This window comes from Phasianus colchicus, chromosome 30 (assembly GCF_987193195.1).
Source record: "Phasianus colchicus chromosome 30, bPhaCol1.hap1.1, whole genome shotgun sequence".
Lineage (NCBI taxonomy): Eukaryota > Metazoa > Chordata > Aves > Galliformes > Phasianidae > Phasianus > Phasianus colchicus.
This window is the reverse complement of record NC_143465.1, coordinates 765,503-782,371: the sequence shown is the minus strand read 5'-3', so window position 1 is coordinate 782,371 and position 16,869 is coordinate 765,503. Positions and strand designations below refer to the sequence as shown.

At 62.0% G+C, this 16,869-nt stretch overlaps 2 protein-coding genes across 3 annotated transcripts; both read right to left on the bottom strand.

The window, feature by feature from the left end:
* Window positions 1-303: 303 nt before the first annotated feature.
* PEA15 (proliferation and apoptosis adaptor protein 15) lies at window positions 304-8,443 on the bottom strand. The gene is made up of 4 exons (XM_031608724.2): window positions 8,285-8,443; window positions 4,041-4,214; window positions 3,109-3,264; window positions 304-2,225 (listed from the first exon to the last, which is right to left on the bottom strand). Exons 2-4 carry the CDS (start codon window positions 4,210-4,212, stop codon window positions 2,161-2,163), a joined length of 393 nt encoding a protein of 130 aa, XP_031464584.1. The 5' UTR covers window positions 4,213-4,214; window positions 8,285-8,443; the 3' UTR covers window positions 304-2,160.
* A 433-nt stretch (window positions 8,444-8,876) lies between these two features.
* On the bottom strand, window positions 8,877-15,588 carry CASQ1 (calsequestrin 1). Of its 2 annotated transcripts, none has more exons than XM_090126917.1 (12): window positions 15,475-15,588; window positions 13,544-13,795; window positions 12,615-12,699; window positions 11,760-11,860; window positions 11,553-11,664; window positions 10,895-10,968; window positions 10,681-10,811; window positions 9,964-10,009; window positions 9,815-9,869; window positions 9,402-9,502; window positions 9,262-9,336; window positions 8,877-9,084 (listed from the first exon to the last, which is right to left on the bottom strand). In XM_090126917.1, the coding sequence occupies exons 2-12, from the start codon at window positions 13,772-13,774 to the stop codon at window positions 8,935-8,937; spliced, it is 1,161 nt and encodes a 386-aa protein (XP_089983043.1). In that variant the 5' UTR covers window positions 13,775-13,795; window positions 15,475-15,588; the 3' UTR covers window positions 8,877-8,934. The 2 variants fall into 2 exon arrangements, with proteins under 2 accessions (XP_089983043.1, XP_089983042.1); XM_090126916.1 differs by lacking the exon at window positions 15,475-15,588 and adding an exon at window positions 15,285-15,430.
* Window positions 15,589-16,869: the final 1,281 nt, after the last annotated feature.

Genomic DNA, 16,869 nt, shown 5'->3' with positions numbered 1-16,869 from the left:
CCCCCCTCGAGGGTCACCCACCCCCCCCGCCCCCCCTGTTCACTGTTAGAGGCCTAATTTTATATGTATTAAAACCAAACGGAACTTTGGATGTTATCCACCTCAAATTGTTATTGTAAAAGTTGGAATATATATTATTATATATAAATGCAATAAAAGCCAGCGGAGAGAGGCGCAGTGCTGCGTGTCCCATCACCCCCCGCCCCCCCCAGCCTTTTATTTCCAACCCCCCCCCCCTCCCTTTAAGGCTTCAGGTCTATTTTAGTGCAAAAAATGGGTTAAAATGGACTTAAATCTTAAACGGGCAGAGGGGGGCTGAAAATATCCCATTTTTTGCACAATTCCCCCCCCCCTAGGATTGATGTCTATTTCAACCCATTTTTGCACTATTATCACCCTTCCTTCCCCACATCTTAACCCATTTTTTGCACTATTTCCACCCCCCATACTTTCAGCTCCTCTAGGATTGTGATTCTATTTTAACCCATTTTTCACACTATTTCACACCCCCCACCCTTAAACTTTGCCCCCCCCTACAGAGCCACGCGGACCCTCCAGAGCTGTTTCATTTCCATCTCTTTATAAGAGCTGTACACAGTCAGTGCGGTCAGGACAAGGGCAGGGGGGGGATTTTTTAAGATCTGGGGCTGGGGGGGAACAGGGCTGAGCCCCCCCCATGTCCCCACTGTGGGGTTGGGGGCCACCACATTCCCCCCCCCTCCCCTCTGGGATCACAGCGGTGGTGGTGGGGGGTCCTGAACAGTCATTTTGTAACCAAAGCCACAGTTTGGAATTCGGGGGGGTTGGGGGGGGGGGACAGACAGACACACAAACACAATAAATAGGGGGGGAGTTGGGGGGGGGACATGGGGACACACAGCCGCTCTGCGGGTTTTAGCTTTTATTAAATAAAATATATTAACATAAACTCTCTCCAATGCCCCCCTCCCACCCCCCTGGTTAGTAACTAAGAGCTGTTGGCCCCCCCCCCCCTCAAACTGCCACCCCCTCATTGGGGGCTGTGTCCATTTCTTGCTCCCCCTCTCCCACTACAGCACTGGGAAAGGCTGGGAGGGAGGAAAGCTCCCCCCCACCCCCATATCAGTCTGGTTGATTTTGAAGGGGGGGGGGGCCTCTATTTCTGCACACCACCCCAGCAAAATGGGGCGGGGGGGGTCCTCTTGCAATGGAGCATTCCCCCATGCAGCTGGGGGCTTCTGGGGTGCTTCCCCCCCCCCCCTTTAGAATACCACTACTCTGCACAGGGGTTCCCCTCCACACCCCCCCCCCCATCACCTACTCACCACCCCCACCCACTGCAGCCCCCATGGGTGGGGGGGGGGCACATCCTTCCCCCCTTTCCCCCCCACCCTATGGTGCTGAGTCTTTCCAGCCTCATGCCCTCCTCCAGCCCCTCTGGGGGGGAGTCAGCAAAGGACCCTCCCCCCCCCCTCACACACATCCAGCCCTGCTGCTCTCCTCCATCCCAACGTGCCCCCACCTTCAACCCTGTGCCCCCTCCCACAGCCACGTTCCTGGGGGTTTCCCTGTCTGTGCCTCCCACCCCAATTTGGGGGGGGTCTCTATTTGTGCCCCCTACCCCACAAGTGGTGGCGGTGGGGAGGGTCTCTGTGCACCCCCACAACTGGCAAGGAAGGGGAAATCTATGTGCCCTCCACCCCAAAATTGGGCACCCCTATTTGTGCCCCTCACCCCACAGTGGGGTGGTCCCTGTCTATGCTTCCCACCCCACAACTGGCGAGGAGGGGGAGGTCCCTATCTGTGCCCCCCACCCCAGCATTGGGATGGGGGGATGGTCCCTATGCACCCCCCCCTAAAAAAGCCAAACCACAATACGGGGGGGGGGGGGGAGAGTCCCTGTTTCTGTTATCCCAATGATTTGGGTAAAGGGTTGGAGGGGGTTCCCTGGAAATAGCAAAGCCCCCCCCAAAATCACGCTCACACACACACCCACGTGCACACCCATGCACACGCAGAGCCCCCCCCACAGCGCTGGTTTTGGGGTGGGGGGGGCATTAAGACTTTTGTTAGTGACCGTGTGCCCCCCCCCTCCCCATCCCTATCCCCCCTATGGGGTCGGAGAGGCGGTGGGGGGGGGACACCTCCTCCTCCTCTTCCTCCTCTTCCTCACCCCCCCCCTCAGGCTTTTTTGGGTGGGGGGGCCAACTTGATGATTTCCTCCTCCGAGGGCTGTCGGATGATGTCTGCGGGATGCTTGGGGTCAGTGCCCCCCACCCCGGCCACAGGGGGGGTGGTTGGGGTCAGCAAGGGGGGAATCCCCCACCCCAATCATTAGGGGTCATTTGGGTGGGGTCTGGGGTGGATTTTGGGGGTCAGGAAGAGGGTCCCCATTGGGGTGGGCAATTAGAGTCAGCAAAGGTGGGATCCCCAACCATTGGAAGCCACTGGGACAGAGACTGGGGGGGCATTCAGGGTCCCCCAACCATTGGGGGTCATTGGGATGGGGCTCAGGAGAAGGTTTGGGGGTCAGGAAATGGGTCCCCCACCCACAGTCCCCCAGCCCCAACCATTGGGGATCACTGGGATGGGGTCCAGGGTGGGCATTCGGGGTCAGGAAAGGGGTCACCCCCCCCAACAATTGGGGTTCATTGGGATGCAATCCAGGGAGGGGCTGATCTGGGGTCAGGAAGGGGGGCTCCCACCTGTGGACCCTTCCCAACTATTGGAGTGGGCATTTGGGGTCAAGAAGGGGGGCCCCACCCCAACAATTGGGGTTCGGTGGGATGGGATCTGGGGGGGTTGGGGTCAGGAAAGGGGTCTCCCACCCCAACTGCTGGGGATCATTGGGATGGGGTCCAGGGAGACAGTTGGGGGTCAGAAAGGGGGTCCGCACCTGCAGTCTCCCTCCCCAGCCATTGTGAGTCACTGAGATGGGGTCTGGGATAAGTTTTGGGATCACCTACCCCAACCACTGGGTGTCATCAGGATGGGTGTGGGGTAGGTTTTGAGGTCAGGAAAGGAGTCCCCCACCCACGGTCCCCCCTCCCCAACCATTGGGGGTCATCGGGGTGGCATCTGGGCTGGGTTTGGGGTCAGCAAGGGGGGCGATGGGCCGGGGGGGCTCACCCTTGTATTTCTTGGCGCTGGGGATGCGGGTGAGTTTGGTGTCCACCTCATCCTCCTCCGAGATCTTCAGCACCTGCGTGCGGTACTGAACCACCATGGTGAGCAGATCGGGGCGGCGCGAGATCTCAAAGATGTGCTCAATGTACGACAGGTTGGCTGTGGGGACAGCGGGACATGGGGACAGCTGGACATCGTGGGGACACAGCACTGGAGGACACTGGGACAGGGGGACATGTGGACATGGGAATATGGGGACATGGGGACACAGTGCTGTGGGGATGGGTGGGGACAGGAATGGGGACAGGGGCAGGGATGAGAATGGGGGTAGGGGTGGGGTAGGGGACATGGATGGGGACAGGGCTGGGGGGAGTTTATTGGAGTGGGATGGGGATGGAGGCAGGGGCTGGGGACAGAGATGGGTGTGAGGACTGATAGAGGGGACATGGGACAAGAACAGGGACTGGGATGGGGAGTGGGACAGGTGACAGGGAGCAGGGTGTGGGGTGTGGAGTGGGACAGGATGGGATGAGGGACGGGATGGGGACAGAGACCAGGGCCGGGGCCAGCACCACAGCCAGCAATGGGGAAAGGGGTGAGGGGACTGGGATGGGGACCATGAAAGGATTGGGATGGGAACAGGCAGGGGACAGGGATGGGGGATTGGGACAAAGGGACAGGAGAGAGGGTCCAGAGGGTAAGGATGGGAACCAGGAGGGGGGATGGGGGATGGGGACAGAGACCAGGGGGGAGGGAATGGGAGATGAGATAGGGATGGGGGATCAGGATGAGGAGATGGCAGAGAGGGATCAGAGGGTAAGGATGGGAACCAGGAGAGGGGACAAGGAGGATCGGGGGACCAGGATAGGGGGAAAGCAGGGACTGGGGGAGGGGAGTGGGGCAGGGCAGGGGTCCCGGGGGGGGGCCATGCTGACCCTTGTCCAGCTTGCTGTGCTTCTCCAGGAAGGCGAACCAGTGCTGGCTGGTGGCGATGGCCTCCCCCTCCCCGCTGGGGATGTCCTCTTTGCAGGCGGATTTGAGCTGCTCCAGGTCCTCGGCGGTGATGTTCTGCGCCAGCTCCTCCAGCAGGCTGCGGTACTCGGCCATGGCTGCACCACGCGTGTCACGAGCTGCCCGGCCTCAGCTGCCCCCCCCGGCCCCCCCGACCCCACAGGCGGCCCTGCTGGGCCGTGACTCACGTGATGCTCACGGGATGTGACAGGGATGGGGATGAGGGACGGCAAGGCGCATGTGCGTGGCCAACCCCCCCCAACCCCCCCACACTCCCACACCACCCCCATCCCCCCACGGCTTTGATGCTAAGGGGAGAAAAAGGGGGGGGGGCACCCCAAGTTGGGTTGGGGGGGCTGCATCATTGTTTTGGAGAAGCAGCGGTCGCCATGGCAACTGAGATGCAACAGGAGATGGGGACAGGTTGACCCCCCCCCAAAAAAAAGTGATAGTGGGGGATGGGGTGACCATGGAGGGGGGAGGGGCCATCCTCATAACCCCCCCAGGGGTGACAGTGGGGTTGGGGGATGACACGGGGGGTACATCACTGTCACCCCTTCTTGGTGGGGGATGGGGTCACTTCCCCCCCTCCCCCGTGGTCACCATATCCCCCATTGTCACAGCCCCTCTCCTACTCCATTGTCACCAACTGGAGGGGGGCAAGGGGGGGATGGGGTCACCCCCTCCCCCACTGTCACCCCCTGGGTGTTCACACTGTTCCCGCTCACCCCCCATAATGCTCTGGGGACAAGGGAGGTCACCCCTTGGTGGGGGGTGGGGTGGTGGGGTGTCTCCCCCTCCCCCCCGTGGGCCCCCACCCCCCACTGCAACCCCTTTGGGGGGGGGGGGGGGGTGGAGGTCACCCCCGTCCTCATCTCCTGTCATATTTTGGTTGCCATGGCGACCGCTGCCACCCAAACCCAGGGATGTGGTCGCCATGGTGACCACTGGCCCCACTGTGCCCCCCCCCCACACACACCATCACACACACACACACACACACACACCATCACACACACACCATCACACACACACACACCATCACACACACACACACCATCACACACACACACACCATCACACACACACACACCATCACACTCACGTGGGCACCCCCGTGCATCCCCCCATGCACTCCCACTCCCCTACACCCACACCTGATGCACGCACACGTGCACACCCCCCCTGTGCACACACGCATCCCATGCTCACACACATCCATGTGTGCACACACCCACGTGCACACCCACACCCGTACATGCACACTTGTGTGCACACCCACCCAGGAATCCATGCCCATGTGCAAACACACATCTGTGCATGCAAAACCTTGCACGCGAACACCCTCACCCGTTCACAATCAAGTGCACACCCACAGCTATGCACAGATGCCTGTGTGCACACACACCCCATGCACACATCCAGGTGTGCACACCCCAGTGCACACCCAGACACTCTGCACACACACACCCATTTCTGTGCACACCCACGTGCACACACATCCCGTGCACACTCACACATCCCCATGCACACCCACGCAGCTGCCCACTTACTTGCACACTCACCTCCGTGCACACACCTGTGCAGAAGCACACTCACACTTGTGCATGCACACCTATGTGTGCTCACCTGTGTGCACACACCCATGTGTATGCACACACCAGCACTGCCACACCACTTGCACACCCACACCCCTGCACACACTCTCCACACCCACGTGCAAACACACTCCTTAATTCCCCCCCCCACACGTGCACACCCACATGCACACACACACCTGTGCACTCTCGCCCATGCACACACCCACACGCACACACCTACCCACGTGCACTCGCACACCCACGTGCACAAACACCTGTGCACACACCCACACCCACCTGCACATTCACACTCCTGTGCACATGCACACCTGTGCACACCCATCCACATGCACACCCACACCTGTGTGCACACCCCTTGCACACTCACCCCTCTGTGCACACTCATTTGCACACTCCCCCCCTCCCCCCCCAGCCCTGTACTGTCCCTTTAAGGCTCCCAATGACTCAGCCCTCAGCCCACACCCCTGTGCACTGGGGGGGGAGTGGGGGGGGCAGCATCCGTGCCCCCCATCACTAAATGGGACGCCCCCCCCCCTCAATTCTTCCCTTTCCCCCCCCAGTTCACACTCCCCCCCCCCCCACAGATCACTTTTGGTTTATGAACCAGGAACGTGTAAGGGGGATGGGGGGGGGGGGTCACACCATGATGGGGGGTCACAACGGGGGGGATCCCATGTGGGGGGGTCACAACAACACCCCCCCGCCTCCCCCCATCTGACCCCATTTAGGGCTCTGTAATCCCTGAATCCCGTTCCCATGGAGGGGGGGCAGGCAGGATGCGGGGGGGGCACTTCCTTCCCGCCTTTGTCTCCCGCGCTCCGTCCATCAAATGAGGTGGGGGGGGGGGTTGGAATGTGGGGGGGGGTCTGGATGAAGAGCGGGGCAGCAATATGGGGGGGGTCCCCAAATAACGCCGCCCCCCCACCCTGCCCCAACCTGACTTTGAGAGGAGGAGGGGGATTGGATTTGGGTGGGGGGGATCCCAAATAAACTCCCCCACTCTTTGATTTTTTTTGGGGGGGGGGGATTTAAGGGGGTGCTCCCATATTGTGTGTGTGTGTGTTCCCCCCCCCGAGTGACGTGGGGACAAATGGCCTTTGTGTCACTGGTGACAATCGGCCCTTTGGGGGGGGGGGGCAGGGGGAGGAAACTGAGTCACGGTGGGGGTGGTCCCACGTGGAACAGTGTCGTGGGGGGGGGTCACATCTGAACACATCTGGGCACATCTGGATGCCCTCCTCCCCCCCAGATCTCTGCCTCTCTTTCCCCATTGAGAACCCATAGTGGGGGGTCATGACCCCCCCCCACATCCCTCATCAGCCCTCCCCATCCTGATAATTTGGGGGTGGTTCCGGGGGGGTGGGGGGCGTTAAGGGGGGGTCACCATTCTCCCAGTTTGGGCCCAGTTTGGGGCACGTGGTGACATCACGCGGCCTGAAGGGGGGGAAGTGGGGGGGCACTATCTGGGGGGGGTGACATCGTGGGAAAAGGGATCTGAGGGGGGCAGAGATCTTGGGGGGGGGGGTCACTGGCACGGGGTGGCACCGACGGATCTAAAGGGGGGGGGGTGGCACCGACGGATCTAAAGGGGGGGTGGAGTGGGGGTGCATGGCAGCGTCATGGGTTTGAAATCCCCCTCTGTCTGCTATGGGGAAGGAGAAGCGAAAGTGGCACCGGGGGGGGAGGGGGGGGCGCAAATTGTGAGGGGGGGGCCGTACCGGGTGGAGTCTGTGGGGGTTTGGGTGGGGGGATGGAGAGTATGGCCGGGGGGGGGTCCCGGGCCCGGTACCAGCGGGGGGGGGAATGGGAGGGGCAGTATGGGCGGGGGTCTATGGGGTGTGATGGGTGTCTATTGGGGGTGGGTTATGGGGATGGGGGGGGGCCGTGAGGTTGGAAGGGGTCTATGGGGGGGGGGGTTGAGGACGGGGGGGTCTGTGAGAGTGAGGGGGTCTTTGGGGAGGGGGTCAATGTTGGTGAGGTGGGGGGTTTGTGGCTGGAGGGAGTTTATGGGGTTTATGGGTTGGAGGTGAATATGGCCACGGGGGGGGGGCTTTGGGGATGGGGTGACCATGGGGGGGGGTCTGTGCGGAGATCGATAGCTGGGGGGGTTCTACGGGGTTGGAGGGGTCTATGGATGTGGGAGAGTCTATGGGGGTGGGGGGTCTGCAGCCGGGGGTGGTCCTCGAGGATGGGGGTGTCAATGGAGATGGGGGGGGTCTATGGAGTGGGGGGGGGCTTTCTGAGGCCGGGGGGCGTCTTGAGGATGTGGGGGCCTATGGGGTTGGAGGCATCTACGGCCGCGGGGGGGTCAAGGGAGATGGGGGGGATCTACAGGGGAGTCTGCGTCCGGAGGGGGGGGCTTTGGGGATGGGGGGGGGTCTACGGCCGAGGGGGGTCAACGGAGGATGGAGGGGTCTGCGAGGGTGGGGGGATCTGTGGCGGGGGGGTCAATGGGGCGGGGGTGGGGGTCGGATGGAGGAGGGGGTGGGAACGCGGCCCCCGCCCGCTGCCCCCGCTGGGTGCCGATGCCCCCCCTCCCGTTCCCCCTCCCGCTCCCGTTCCCGTACCGGCCGGCGGCGGTTCCGGTGGCGGTGCGGGCGGTGCTGATGGCGGTGCTGATGGCGGTATCGGCGGCGGTGCCGCTGCGGCCGCTCCGTCTCTCGGTGCTCCGCTCAGCGGGGCGGAGTCTGAAGCCACGCCCACTTTCCGCCACGCCCCGTTAGGCCCCGCCCCCTCCCTCGCGGCCCCGCCCCGCGCCGAACCCACGGCGGGGAGCGCCGCCGCCGAACCCCAAAGCTCGGGGGGTGCGGGGATGAGGAGGGGGGACCCTCGGGGGTCACTGTGCTCTTCGGGGGCTCCGACCATAGCAGCGTCCCCATCCCTGTAGGGTTATCCCTGTCCCCTTCGTGGGTCCCCATCCCTTCGGGGTGACCCCATCCCCCAGGGGTGTCCCTGCCCCTTTGGAGCGTCCCCATCCCACAGGAATGTCCCCATCCCCTTCAGGATGTCCCCATTCTCAGAGGTGTACCCCTCCCTGGGGGTGCCCCCATCCCTGGGGTGTCCCCCTCCCTCCCCACACACATTGGGACCCCCCGTATAGGGACATTTTTGCCCCCCCGCACCCCGTCTTCCACATCCCCGCAGTCACACAGCCCAGTGTGGCTCTGTGGGGACTTTAATGGCCACGCACAGGGATGGGGACAGGGACGGAGTGACCCTAATCATCGTCATCGGCGTCGTCATCGTTGTCATCGTCATCGTCCTCAGTGCTGATCTCCCCCTCCAGAACGTCCTCGATCCACTCCTCCAACTCCGCCGCGTCCGGAAGGTCGTCCTCATCCGCCATCGGCAGCCACACGCTGTCAGCCTGGAGATGTGGGGGGTGTGGGGAGGTGGGGGGATGTGGGGATGTGGGGACGTGGGGACATGATTGTACGGGGATGTGGGGACGTGGGGATGGGGAGATATGGGGATGTGGGCACACGGGATGGGACATGGGGACATGGGATGGGGACGGGGGATGGGGGATCCCAGGGGTACTCACATCTGTGACATTGACCACTCCGATTTGGGGCCGGGAGAGGTCGATGCCGAAGGTTTTCTCCCAGAAGGGGATGAGCTGTGGGGGGACACGGGTGAGCCCCGGGAGGTGACAGTGACACGTCCCCTCTGGGGGGGCCGTACCAGCGGGAAGTCCTCGGGGTCGATCCAGATGATGCTGAGTTCGGGGTTATCAGTGTTGTCCCGCGCCACCTCCTTGAGCGTCTCCAGGAACTCGAAGCCGTCTGTGGGGTGGGGACATGGGGACATGGGGTGGGGTTATGAGGACACAGGGCAGGGACAGGGCAGGGATGTGGGGGCATTGGGCAGGGACTCAGGATGGGGATGTGGGTACATGGAATGGGTTCATGGGATGGGGACGTGGAAACACAGGATGGGGACATGGGATGAGGACATGGAGTGGAGACATGGGGACACAGGATGGGGACGTGGGATGAGGACATGGAGTGGGGACATGGGGACACAGGATGGGGACGTGGGATGAGGACACGGGATGAGGACACAGGATGAGGACATGAGCTGTTGGGGTCCCTTACCAGGATCGTCCTCCTCTGCAAAGGCCACGATGTGAATCCCATCAATGTCATCCTCCTGGGGGGGGTCATGGGATGGTGACACACCTGGCAGGGGGGGGCACCTTGGGACAATGGGGACAGTGGGGACAGTCCCCCTCCCCCAGACTCACCCATGTCTCATACATACTCTCAGGTTTGAGCTTCCGCAGTGTTGCCCTGGAGGGTGGGGGGGGGTCAGTGAGGGGCACAATGGGGGGTCCCTGTGCCCCACAGATCCCTGTAGGATTGGGGTCATTTTGGGGGGGGTGGAGGGGTTGATACATCGGCATTAATAACCCCCCTCACTGCAGTCATGTCCCCTCTGTCCTCTGAGCCCTCACAAACTCATGTCATCCCCAGGGCTCACCCCAGCCCCCTCCAGCCCCCCGCACTTCACTGGGAATCCACCATCCCCGGGGGTACTGCTGTCCCCACCATCACTTCCCCATGGCAACCATCTCCCATAGCAACCATCCCCCTGGCAACCACATCCCTATGGCAACCACATCCCCATGGTAACCATTTCCCATGGCAACCACATCCCTGTGACAACTACCTCCTCATGGCAACCATTTCCCTGACAACCACAACCCCATGGCAACCCCATAGCAACCACATCCCTGTGACAACCTGGTCTCCATGGCAACCACCTTTTCTGACAGCCACCTCCCATGGCAATGTGATCCCCATGGCAACCATATCTCTGTGACAACCTGGTCCCCATGGCAACCAGCTCCCCATAGCAACCACCTCCCCATAGCAACCGCCTCTGGTCCCCATGGCATCCCCCAGGGGACCCCTGGGGGACATGGGGGGCACGACGGGTAGGAGGGACAGTGGGCCCCCACCGCTTGTGCTCTTCCACGAAGGCGGCGATCTCCTCTTTGCCCTGGGGCGGTGTGGGGAGCGTGAGTGGTTCCTCCATGAAGGGTTCATAGAAGTCGATCTCGTTGAGCTTTAGGGTCAGTTTCCTGGCCACCTGTGGGGCCATGGGGATGTGGGATCGTGGGGCTGTGGGCTCGGGGTGGTCCCCGTGGGGCACAGGGGGAGGGAACAGAGTACCTTGGGGTCAAAGGTGGCAAAGAAGGGGATGTATGGGTGGAACTCTGCTGCTGCCGCCGAGAAGGCTTTGAAATCTGAGGGAGGGAGGGATGGAGAGAGGGAGGGAAGGATGGAAGGGGAGAGAGAAGGATCAAGGGAAGGAGAGAGAGAGAGGGGGATGGGGAGAGAGAGGGGTGGAGGGAGAAAGGGAGAGAGAGGGAAAGAGAGAGGAAGGGAGGGATGGAAGGATAGAGGGAAGGATGGAGGGAGGAAGGCAGGTATGGAGAGAAAGATCAAGGGAAGAAGGAATAGAGGGAGGGAAGGATGGAGAGAGGGAGAGATTGAGGGAGGAAGGGATGGAGAGAGGAAGGGAGGGATGGAAGGATGGAAGGAGGGACGGAGGGGGTTAGGGAGGTATAGAAAGAGGGAGGTGTGTAAGGATAGAGAGAAGGACGGAGGGAAGGATGGAGAGAGAGTGATGGAGGGAGGGAGAGATTGAGGTAAGGATGGAAGGGGGGAGGGAGAGAGGGAGGGATGGAGGGTAGGAAAGATGGAGGGAAGGATGGAGAGAGAAAGGGAGGGATGGCGGGAGGGAGAAAGGGTTAGACAGCCACCTCTGGGGTGGGCAGAAGGGATACGGGGGGGGCACGGAGGGACACAGGGGGTCACCCCCACGTACACTCTGATTCCACCCCCTTGAAGTATCCGATGACTTTGGGGTCCTCCTCAATGTTCTCGAACGCACGCAGCTCATGGTCACCCTCAATGAACTCCACGGGGTCCTCCAGCACCTGGGGCAGATGTGGGAGGGGGTGGGTGGGATGTCATGATGGGGGGGAACGGGTGGGTCCCATTTTGGGGCGTGGGGGGGGGGAGAGACACTGACATCCAGCAGGAATTCCACCAGCGTGTCGGCTGACAGCTCGCCGTCGTACTCAATCACCTCATCTCCCTTAAAGATGTAGATGCTGTTCTCCTCCGTCATCCCTGAGGGGGGGTGGGGAAGAGGGAGGGGGGCTTCAGCCCTGTGCCGGGTGGGGGGGCACCGGGGGGTCCTTGTGACAGATCTGGGGGGTCATGGGGTTCGTTTCCCAGATTGGGGCATTCTGGACCATGTGGGGGGAAGGGGGGGTCCAAGGGGGCTATTCTGGGGGGGGACGGGGGTCTGTGGGTGTCTCTATACCTCGATGGGGGTTATGGGGGGTCCTGTTCCAGGGTGGGGGGGTCCACGGGGATCCCTGTGCTGGGTGGGGGGGAGTTGTGGGGAGGGCCCCTGTCCCAGGTCTTGGGGGGGGTTATGGGATCCGTCTCCCCGACTGGGGCAATCTGGGACGTTTTTGGAGGGGGGTCCATGGGGTCTCTGTACTTCGATGGGGGATTTGGGGGTGTCAGCCCCGTGCCAGGGTGAGGGGGTGGGGTGTCCAAGGGGGACCCTGTGCCGGGTGGGGGGCATGGATGGGGGGTCCCTATGCCAGGTCTGGGGGAGTCATGGTGTATGTCTCTCAGATTGGGGCATTCTGGGCCATTTTGGGGGGGGCTGGGTCATTTTTTGGAGGAGGGTCCAAGGGGGTCTCTATACCTGGACGGAGGACCCAGGGGGGCCCTGCTCCACGTTGGGAGGGGTCCCCCTACCTCTCACTGGGGGCACACAGAGTGATAGCTCTGTTCCTCTATAGGAGCCTCGGGGGGTTCCGGGCCTGATGCCCCCCCACCGCATGGTGCCCCCCCAAGTCCCCCATACCCAACTTCTGGGCCGTGGCCGCATCCTTCTCCGCATCCACGAAGCCAAACCCCACTCCTTTGTCCTCCAGCACCTGCGCCGCCAGCTGGGGGGAGGGAGGGAGGGAGGACACCGAGGGGACATGGGGACATCGCCACCCACCTGTGACCCCCCCACCCCCTCCAGGTCCTGTCCTCACAGCGGGTGACAATGGCTGCGGGACAGGTTGGTGGACTTTTGAGGGGGGTCTCCTCATCGTCCCCCCCCTCACAAGTGTCACACAGGTGGCACCTGCACCATCTGTCCCCACCAGTGTCCCCTTTCTTCCAGTTGTCCCCAGTTCCCCCCACTGCCCCCTGTCTCTCCAGTCCCATTTAGTCCCCCAGTGTCCCCCAATTTCCCCTACTGTCCCACACCTCCAGCATGAGCCCCTCCACATCCCCTTGTCCCCACCATCCCCACTGTCCCTCGATGTCCCCCGATGTCCCCATTCCCTCTGGTCCCCAATGTCACCCACTGTCCTCACTGCCTCCAGTTCCCCACTGTCCCATCTGTCCCCAGCTGTCCCATCCCTCCAGTCCCCAAATGTCCCCTGCTATTCCTGCTGCCCCCCACCTCCATCATGAGCTCCTCCACATCCCTCTGTCCCCCCTGTCCCTCCAGTCCCTCAATGTCCCCCACTGTCCCCCACATTCCCTCCAGTCCCCACTGTCCCCCAGTGTCCCCATTCCCCCCAGTCCCCCACTGTCCCCTTTTGTCCCCCATTCCCTGCAGTCCCCAGTGTCCCCCGTTATCCCCATTCCCTCCAGTCTCCGCTGTCCCCCACTGTCCCCATCGCCTCCAGTTCCTTGCTGTCCCCAGCTGTCCCATCCCTCCAGTCCCCCAATGTCCCCCGTTATCCCGTCCCTCCGGTCCCCTTTTGCCCCCCGCTGTCCCCCCCCATCCCGCACCTCGAGCACGCGCTCCTCCCGTTCCCTCCGCGTCCCCCCGGGCCGATGAAGGAGCAGCGCAACCACCGGGGAGCCCCGCAGCGCCGCGCGGTAATTGCTGGCTGTGACGGACAGAACCCGCGGCGCTCCGTCGTGGGAGGGGAAGCGGAGCCCCTCCTCGGCCCCCCCCGGGTTGGGAAACCCCACCGTCAGCAGCGCCAGCAGCGCCAGCAGCCACCGGCAGCCCAACATCGCACGGACAGACGGGAGGAGCTGCGGAGAAGGGAGAGGTGGGGATGGGGCGCAGGGATGGACGGATGGACGGACGGACGGACGGACAGACAGACAGAGGGGAAGGGGATGGAGAGTTCGGGTTGGGGTGGATGGATGGACGGATGGATGGATGGATGTGATGGAAGGGGGTAGAGGCTCGGGTCGGGACAGATGGATGGACAGACAGATGGACACAAGGGAAGTGGATAGAGGTTTGAGTTGGAGTGGACAGACAGACGGACAGACACAAGGGATGGGGTCAGAGAGTTTGGGTTGGGGCAGACAGGTGGATGGACAGATGGATGGGTGGATGGATGTGATGGAAGGGGATAGGGGCTTGGGTTGGGGCAGACAGACAGGCAGATGGACAGATGGATAGGTGCTATGAAAGGGGACAGAGGATTGGGTTGGGACGTACAGATGGACAGATAGCCACAAGGGAAGGGGATGGAGAGTTTGGGTTGGGACGGACAGACAGCAGACACACGGATGGATGCAAGGGAAGGGAAGAGAGGTTTGGGTTAGGACAGACAGATGGACAGACAGATGGATGCTATGGAAGGGAGGCGGGGGCTTGGATTGAGACAGATGGACAGACACACGGACGGATGCAAGGGAAGGGAAGGTTTCATTTGGAGTGGACTCATGGACAGACAGACAGATGGACAGACTGATGGATGGAAGGGAATAGGGGCTTGGGCTGGGACAGAGATGGACAAATGGATGGATGGACAGACAGACATGGTACAGAAGGGGAAAAGGTTTGGGTTTTGGCAGGCAGGTGGACAGACTGACAGATGGGAGTTACAGAAGATGATGATAGAGGCTTGGGTTGGGATGGACAGGCAGACGGACATAGAGAAGGACGGACAGTGACAGGCAGACGTAAGGGAATGGCATGGAGAGGTTGGGTTTGGAGCAGATGGATGGACAGACAGACGGATGGACAGATGGATGGACACTATGGAAGGAGATAGAGGCTTGGGTTGGGGAGGACAGATGGACAGACGGATGGACAGACAGTCAAACTGATGGATGCTATGGAAGGGGACAGAGGTTTGGGTTGGGATGGATGGGGATGGACAGGCAGACGGACAAAGCAATGGATAGACGGACAGATCCTACAGAATGGAACAGAGATTTAGCTTGGGGTGGACAGATGGACAGATGGATGGATGGACAGATAGCCTCTGGGAGACATGTGCATGCTCAGAGACAGACAGATGGTGCCTATGTATCTGGTGGGGACAGACAGACAGACCCACAGCCCCACAGGGACAGATGGACCCACAACTCCAGAGGGACAGATGGACCTACAGTCCTACAGGGATGGACAGACGGACTCACAGCCACGCAAGGACGGACAGATGGCCCCACAGCAACAGACAGGCACACTCATAGCCCCACAGGGACAGATGGACCCACAGCCCCACAGGGACAGACAGATGGACAGCCCCACAACTCCACGGGGGCAGACAGACAGACTCACAGCCCCACAGGGACGGATGGACCCACAGCCCCACAGGGACCCACAGCCGGACCCACAGCAACGGACGGACGGACAGACGGACGCCTTCCCTCCCAGCCCCCCCCCGGGGAGGGGACAGCCACAGCCCCTTTCGGCCATGGGGCGGTGACAGGGCTGACAGTGTGGCCCCCCAGCCCCCAACCTCCCCCACCTCTTCCCCAGAGATGGGGCACAAAATGGGGTGCACGGGCTGGGGGTCCCTGTGAGGTGGTCAGGGTTCTCCTGGGGGGGTCACAGTGCCCGTGGGGGGGTCACAGCCCACCCGCCCCCCTCACCGCCCCCGCTCAGCCCTATTCCTTATTAAGGAAGGAAATAGGACCCGAAGGGCACGGAGGGGGGGAAGGGGGGAGGAACGGGGGGGCTAAAAATAAAGACCGAAGAAGGGGTCACTGCCACGCGGCCATGGGGACAGCGCGGGGACAGGGACCCCCCCGTGTGGGAACCCCCCATGATTTGTCCCCATCCTTCGGGGACAAATGCCACCGCAATGGGGGCCCCTCCGTCAGTTGCCCCCCCATGGACATAGGCAGGGCGGGGGGGTTGGGGGTCCCGCCGCCCCCTTCCTCCTCCATCCCCCCCCATCAGGATTTGGGGACAAGATCATTTGTCACCTCTGTGTGCCCCCCCCCCCCCATATCGGATGACCACCGCTGGGTGTTGCAGAAGTGGATCCCTGTGGGACCAGGGACTGGGGGGGGAGGGGGAAGGACCCCCATGACCCCCCAGGTTATGGGGTGCTCAGGACCCCCACATTCAGTGACCCCAAGCCCCAGGGCTCTGGGTGCCCCTATATGGGGTCCCTGAGACCCTATGGGGAATTGGGGTGCTCGGGACACCCATGCAGAAGTTCTGGGGTTCCCAGGATCCCTAAGTGGGGGCAGTGGGGTTGTGGGGTGCCCCTCCCTTTGCCATGTCCCTATTTCCCCCCCCAGGTGGTGTCAGATCACCCCGACCCCATTATTTTGATACTTTATTTTTAAACCCCAGGGCCGACACCGACACCACGCCAGGAAACCCGACCCCCCCCCTGAACCCCACCCCCACCACCCCACAGAGCAGCTGTGTGACCCCAAAGCTATGGGACCATCCCCGTTGCGACCCACAGCCCTATAACTTCTGCATGGGGGTCCTGTGCACCCCAGTGCCCTATAGGTTCTTAGGGCCCCATATAGAGGCACCCACAGCCCTGGCATGGGGGGGTGGGAGGTGTCACTGAGTATGGGGGTCCCAGGCACATCGAATCCCTGGGGTTTGGGGTCACTGAGTGTGGGGGTCCTGAGAACCCCATAACCTGAGCATGGGGATCCCATAGCTTCTACACAGGGGTCCTGGGCACCCCATGACCTCTACATGGGGGTTTGGGGCACTCCGATGCCCTATAGGGTCTCAGCCAGCCTATCTAGGGGCAACCAGAGCCCAACCCCAGGTTGGGGAGGTTACAGAGTTTTGGGGGTTCTGGGCATCCCATAACTGGGGATGGGGACCTAATATATATGGGTCCTGGGTTGGGTGTTCCCTAAGGGGGTCCTGAGCATCCCAGTTCCTT

What these genes read in the sequence shown, in the direction of transcription:
- PEA15 (XM_031608724.2), bottom strand. Translation starts at nt 4,212, where the DNA reads ATGGCCGAGTACCGCAGCCTGCTGGAGGAGCTGGCGCAGAACATCACC. An exon ending in GCACAGCAAGCTGGACAAGG is followed by an intron (nt 3,265 to 4,040) that starts GTCAGCATGGCC and finishes CTGTCCCCACAG; the next exon opens with CCAACCTGTCGTACATTGAG. An exon ending in CAGCGCCAAGAAATACAAGG is followed by an intron (nt 2,226 to 3,108) that starts GTGAGCCCCCCC and finishes AGCATCCCGCAG; the next exon opens with ACATCATCCGACAGCCCTCG.
- CASQ1 (XM_090126916.1), bottom strand. Translation starts at nt 15,422, where the DNA reads ATGGCCGAAAGGGGCTGTGGCTGTCCCCTCCCCGGGGGGGGGCTGGGA. An exon ending in GGCCACGGCCCAGAAGTTGG is followed by an intron (nt 11,861 to 12,614) that starts GTATGGGGGACT and finishes ACCCCCCCTCAG; the next exon opens with GGATGACGGAGGAGAACAGC. An exon ending in TTGCCACCTTTGACCCCAAG is followed by an intron (nt 10,812 to 10,894) that starts GTACTCTGTTCC and finishes ATGGCCCCACAG; the next exon opens with GTGGCCAGGAAACTGACCCT.